Below are 7076 nucleotides of genomic sequence, written 5' to 3' on the forward strand. Positions count from 1 at the left end.
GAAAAACGTCACAAAAGTGCATGCTCAAGATGGCTACTACCGTTCGCGAAAAGTTTACCCCCACTACCGATATGTTCTCTCCTATGATTCTTTCCTCATTGATACTTATATGTCTATGGTTTAGCTCACGAGTCAGCTGACAGCATTTAGTTCACGGTTTAGTTATCGAATGAGACGCAAGTAGCAGCACATAATTGTCATCACGTGAGAGGTCACAATGTTTTCTGCTGATTTTGTCGTCGGCAAGCAGTTTCGTCCAGCTAGCGAGACCTTTTAAATTTCTGTGAAAAGCGCCAATCTGGCGATTGGCTGCGTCGACGACATTAACGACAACGAGACTCCAAACGATTTCCCGCTGGTACGTTCCATTACGTCCATTTTACTATCGACAATCGTCGATCATTGTTAATACTATGAACTTAACTGTCAAATTCACTGATCGGTGTTATAAGCCAATTGAAGTATTTCTCGCGAATTTTTTTTTGCCAAGGCTTCTTCGCACATAGATGTAATATAATTGTCCGTCATTATATACTTGTTTCACCGACGTGCCTTATTGATTTCGAAAGCGAATCTGATGTTCACCGACGCCATTGAATTAGCCTGAGACAACGGCTTTTCTTCTAATGCGATGTTTCTCCTGCCAAATTTACGTATTAAAATAAAAATTTGTCTAAGAACGTGTCACTTTTCGCGCGTTGCATTGTAACGTCTTTGTGGATTTTTTTTTTTAATGTTGATTGGTGGCAGGTTTAGCGCGCCATTCGTATGTACGGTCACGTGGAAGACACATTAATTATATAACATTAAGCAGACAATATTCGTTCGTGCCACACCCCCTTTTTCAGTACACTCGCCACATGTTCAATAATCTGCACAAATCTATTTTAATTTGACTTTACGTGCCTTCCATCTGACAATTATGCTTACTGTTTCGGAAATCGCGCAAATACAAGTGGCATGGTATGCTTATGCATTTGATGCCTTGATAGATGATAAACATGATAATAGCAGGTGGTTGGAAAAATTCAGTTTTGCATTTATTGAGGCTAACACACATGATATATTTATAATTATTTATTTGTATAATACATTATTGTAGCATACTTGCTTTTAAGGTCTACAGACACAAACAAAGATATATATAATTTGTTGTTTTAAATTGTAATATATGTATATTGTGACATGTATGTATAAATAACATATATGTTTATAGATATCTGAGAATTATATATTAATGCTATAAAATATATTTTAACAATTAAAAGTAATTAATTGACAGTTACTTGTGCATAATATTATGTTATACTTGTATGTCATTATTTTTATATTATAATATATTCAAATAATTTAATATATAATATAAAAATTACATTCTTACACACACATATTTATTTCAATTTTTATATGGAAATACCATCTTTATTTTTTTATAAATATTTTTATGAGTAGAAAAGAAAACTATGCACAATTTATGAAATTTATATTTTTGTAACTATATTTTTATCATGTATAGCTTATACAAGGTTCCAGATCAGGTCAATGAAACTTCAGGATCTTATAGGAAACTGAATTTGGAATTAAAAAGTTTCGATAAACATAGGTCTGGAAACGCTTCATTAAAAAGTTATAGCTAATAAACTCTCTGTAAGTATAATTAGTTATGATCAAAATTTAAGAACATTTTTATGTTTGCATTTGCAATGTTTGCACTATGAATGTAGTGTTTACAAAAAGATCATCGAAAAGTGGTTTTTTCAAGTTTCTGCTTTTTTTGTTGTTTTGAGCTTATTTTTTTTTTTTTTTTTGAATGTCATCAGAATTGAATGAAATTGGTGTAATTTATTTGTTATTTAATTACCCATATTAAATTTATTTCGTTACGTTTTTCGAATGAATAAAGGGTTTTAAAGTTATCTTTAAAAATCATCAAAAAACATGATTTTTCGAAGTTTATTAGCTATAACTTTTTAACGAAGCATTTCTGGAACTATATTTATCGGCACTTTTTTGTTTCAAATTCAATTTTCTATAAGATCCTGAAGTTTCATTGACTTGACCTGGAACACCCTGTATTTTATAAATAAAATTATTGAGAATATAATATTATTGTTTCAGGTATATTAAAAAATTATTTATAAAAAAGATATATTAGTAAAAATGACAGAATACTGGCTAATATCCGCACCAGGAGACAAAACCTGTCAGCAAACATGGGAAACTATGAACAACTTAACATCTAAGCAGCATTCTTTGTCAGTGAACTACAAATTTCACATTCCGGATCTAAAAGTTGGAACATTGGATCAATTGGTTGGTTTATCGGATGATCTTGGCAAACTTGATGCATATGTGGAGCAAGTAACACGTAAAGTGGCGACATATCTGGGGGAGGTTTTGGAGGATCAGAGAGACAAGTTGCATGAAAACTTGATGGCTAATAACAGTAAGTAAAAAAATATTTGTTGCCTTGTCATCTTTTGGGCCTTGGTACTATTTAAACAACAATATCTAATAGAGGAATAAGTTATTATTCAAAGTAAACTTAATTTATTTACATTATATACATTTATAGAGTGCTTCACAATCATTTTATAATACTTTATTTTAAAAGTAAAATAGAATAAAAAATTCTAATACAAAAATGTCGAGATCACAATCAATTTTTTAGTTATAAGCTATTGAAGTTGGCCAATGATATAACATAAAAATTGTAAATTCTCAGGTCTATAATTATACTTACATGCATATTGAGATGTATCATTTATTATTGACTTTTACAAATCAGCTATTAATGTAATGTTAAATTATTGCTATTAGTAATCAACTTGTCAATATCAATTGCTATAGTAAACATATAGCCCAGTCAACGAAGGAAAAATAAAAAAAATAATTCCAAAAGTTTCACTTTTTGTTATTGACGCAGTCTCTTACTAGCACGGCTAGTACAGGAAATATCCTCATTTGCTATAAAAAAATCCGATCGAATGTGTAAATCTTCGAAATCCTCTGCACTGGACGATGCTCTCAAGCTTGTCTTTGATCGCGGTTTGTCTGCATCTTGTGTGGATGCAAGAAGACAGGAATTAATTGCACAATAATTCGCAATAATTGTCATGGAAATTGTTTGAATAGCACGAGCACAGTCATTGACAAAGTAAATGACAATGAAATAGAAGATGCAGACGAACAGCAATGGAAAGCAAGCTTGAGAGCATCGTCCAGTATAGAGGATTTCGACGATCTACACGATCGATCGGATTTTTTTATGGCAAATGAGGATATTCCCTGTACTAGCCGTGCTAGCAAAAGACTGCGTCAATAACAAAAAGTAAGTATAAAAAATGTATAAAAATTAAATATTCCTCTTCTAGTTCATATATTTACAATGAACATTTTTGTTCTGTACAGATAATATAACGATGAGGATCTTAAGGATGAACATTCTGGAGTCCTGAATTGGATTCCATCACTATAGTATACATATAGGAGTACACTTATACATAGGTGTACACTTGTACACAGTTCACTGATCGACTCAGGCGACATTCGCAGCCTATTTTCTCGAAAACTATTATAGCTAAAAAAAATTGAATCATACCTTTTTTGTAGACGATTTAATAAACTCTCATTTTGATAATAACTACTTTTTCAATTAAGTTAATATTTTACGAGATATATGCAAAAAACCGAAAAAGTTCATCTATTTTTCAAGATGGCGGCGATAGCTCATCTTCAATTTTTCAGGACTTTTTAGACGTTCATTAGTAAGCCTAAATGAACATCTCTATAAATTTTCAAAACTTTTGGAATTATTTTTTTTATTTGCTTAAAACGGGCCTTCGTTGACTGGGCTAATAGTAATGGTATAAGAAGCAGCAAGCCAAAACCAGCTATGCCATAAAAATCAATATTAGTTGACTTGTATCAATAATAGATGGCAGATCCTAATATGCATGTAAATGTAGTTAAAGACCTGAGTATGCTAATTCCCCACAATATTATTGGCTTTAATAATTTATAAATTGTTAAAATTTAAAAATTGTTGACATCTTTGTATTAGGATCTTGGACTTTACTATTTTCTATTTTATGTTTAAAATATGTTGTAAAAATATAAAGTGATTATGAGATATCTTATATTTCTACTTGATCACTTTCATATCGTCAAAAAATAATAAGTAGTATTTAATAAATTTTATATAAAAAATATTAATCTCGTTGAAAATATATTAACTATTGTGAAAGATATTATGTTACATTTTATTCTGATTGTTCAAACTTATATATATAGTAACAGGATGTTGAATAGATTGTTGCAAATTGACTGAGAAGTATAATTCTAGCAAAATTTTAATTTTTCATTCAATATTGTTTAAATAAATGTTCATTGTGCATGTTTTCTGTTTGTTTAATGCATTTAAAAGAATTTTAGTGATAGAAATATATATACACACGCTTATATATATAATGTTATATATACACATTATTGCTAGTAAGAAATGTTTTGGATCCTTGTAAACAAATATTGATTGATTTACGTTATTTTATTAAGATATTCTAATCTAAAAAAACATTGATCAACTAATATACTAAAGAATACTATACACAACACGAGACATGCATTACTTTAAATTCTCTTTTTTATTAATAATTTCCATTACTTATCAGTTAAAATTAACTCAGATTTATTTGATTTGTTACAGATAATAATGAGTTTAATATTAGAGAATTTTTGTTTTTCCTAAAATCTTATAGGATATATATATATACAGGGTGGACCATTTTAATCAATCCACGCGAATATCTCGAAAACTGAGCCCGAGAGACAAAAATGTTTCAGACAAAAGTTGCATGGTTTCGAGGGGGCCACATGATGAAAATATGGACTTGACCTTGAGTGACCTTTTCAAAGTGAGGTCAATGTGATCAATGTTTTCTTAAATGGAACCCCCTTCCCCATTTTTTATTGCATATTCTTGTAGCTTATCTCGAGAGCTTTTCAAAACACTATAATAAAGTATTTTTTCATTAAGTACTTTTTGAGTTATTTTATCTTTTAATCTGATATTTTGATGTAAATTATTTAGTTTTCAATAATCTTACCGTAATACTTTTATGTACAGAATAATGAGGCAATCAATTAGTGTAAAAAACAAAACAAATAATTGTTTTAAAAAATACATTGTAAATAATTACATACTTTTTCTTAAAAACAATTATTTTTTTTTACACTGATTGATTTGTCTATTATTCTGTACATAAAAATATTACGGTAAGATTATCGAAAACTAAATATTTTACGAGATATTTTATCTTTTATATCAAAATATCAGATTAAAATATAAAATAACTCAAAAAGTACTTAATGAAAAAATACTTGATTATAGTGTTTTGAAAAGCTCTCGAGATAAGCTACAAGAATATGCAATAAAAAATGGGGAAGGGGGTTCCATTTAAGAAAACATTGATCACATTGAATGGGGGGTTCCATTTAAGAAAACATCGATCACATTGACTTGGTTGACCTGACATCACTCAAGGTCAAGTCCATATTTTCATCATGTGGCCCTCTCGAAACCATGCAACTTTTGTCTAAAACATTTTTGTCTATTTTGTCTATTTTCCGAAAAATATGCCCGCGTCACTATAAATGCCGCACCCTGTATATAACATTACGTAGACGCACGTTGTACGCTTTTTCCCCTAACGCAGAGAAAGAAACATAGTATGCTTTCGCGCAGATGCGAATCTACTCAAGTATTCTCAGGGAGCAGAGATACGGTTGATCATGAATAAACGATCGTAATCCTTCATTCAATCGCCCGTGCTCTACGCTCAGTGTAGGGTAAATATATTTTTTACATAAAGAAGCAGCGCGAATGTTACATACACATACACTTGCGTTACCGCGGATTCCAAGAATTATAACGCCGCACCTGTAAATGACTTGTACTACTGCGAAACAAAGGTCGACTGCGAATGTAATATCTATCACGCTAGTCTTAGAAGACAGCACCTTACCAGAAGCAGCACCATAAGCAGTACATCTTCCGCTAATTAGCATTCATATAGCCGCGGTGAGCTTTGCGTAATGCGAATACGTTAATTCCGCCAACTGCTATCGCGTTAGCTTTGCGCCTTTGCTGTTTCGCCGAACCGTATTCCTCGATCGTAGAATGTAAACGGAGCGCCGACATCATTCCGATGCATCGAGTCTCGTGCGCGGAGAACAGCCTCCGTGCGTAGAAGCAGACGTGTTTGTCGTGATAACCTGCCTCCAGGACATATGGAATTACTCGATAAGCTCGCGTTCTCAACCAGCTCGAAGTCAATTCTAGGTTGGGCGGAAGAAAACATCTCTACGCTGTCAGCGTTTCCCGAGGATCTAGAGTAAACAACATGACTAATGATAATGGTGATGCCCCGGTGTGACTTCATACGATTAAATCATGCCGATAAATGTTTTTACAACATAAAGCGCGACGGTTATCTATCATATAATAATTAGTAATATATTAATTTGTTAATTATTGTTTTATAATGTGAAATTAATATTATTATTAATATTAAATCGTTTTAATCGTATCACACAGATTATAATATAAAATATTATGTTATTTTTTATTATATACATATTACTATTTATGCTCTTTTTGCTTATTAATCCTTAATATCCACATAGTAATGTTAAGGTTATTGATCAGTCTGTTAATTGTTCATTATAAAAAATTTGCATTTTTTTATTTAAAATCTCTGTGTGTCTAATAGAAAATAAATCTGATAATGTACATCAGATTTGAAACTATCTCTTTGATCACGTTAATGTAATCGTCTCTTATCCTTTCATCTTATATCTCCTTAAATCTTAATTTAATAATATCTAAATTTTCCGCTGCAAAGAAATTATCATTTCGACCAACACTTGAAGTAGAATTTGCAGAAATATAAGATCGTGCAATGCCATTACTTTCGCGAACTTGTACCAATCTTAATATTAATTTTAATAAACGAGATTACCAAACCTGTTTCACATATTGCAAATACTTCCTTTGCTTTCCCCATCCTTTTCTTTTG

At 31.0% G+C, this 7076-nt stretch overlaps 1 protein-coding gene across 4 annotated transcripts in view; it reads left to right on the forward strand.

Annotated features, from left to right (window-relative positions):
* Window positions 1-134: 134 nt before the first annotated feature.
* Window positions 135-7076, forward strand: part of LOC115242836 (V-type proton ATPase subunit C) — a 26340-nt gene continuing 19398 nt past the window's right edge. The window contains exons 1-3 of one of the 4 annotated variants that reach the window (XM_029819380.1): window positions 135-358; window positions 1517-1647; window positions 2119-2446. In XM_029819380.1, the coding sequence (XP_029675240.1) occupies window positions 2161-2446 (286 nt within the window). In that variant the 5' untranslated portion in view covers window positions 135-358; window positions 1517-1647; window positions 2119-2160. Of the gene's footprint in view, window positions 359-640; window positions 1015-1516; window positions 1648-2118; window positions 2447-7076 lie in introns of those variants that run through there. The other 3 variants (XM_029819378.1, XM_029819382.1, XM_029819381.1) reach the window with 3 other exon arrangements.

Source organism: Formica exsecta, unplaced genomic scaffold (assembly GCF_003651465.1).
Source record: "Formica exsecta isolate Colony F162 unplaced genomic scaffold, ASM365146v1 scaffold646, whole genome shotgun sequence".
NCBI lineage: Eukaryota > Metazoa > Arthropoda > Insecta > Hymenoptera > Formicidae > Formica > Formica exsecta.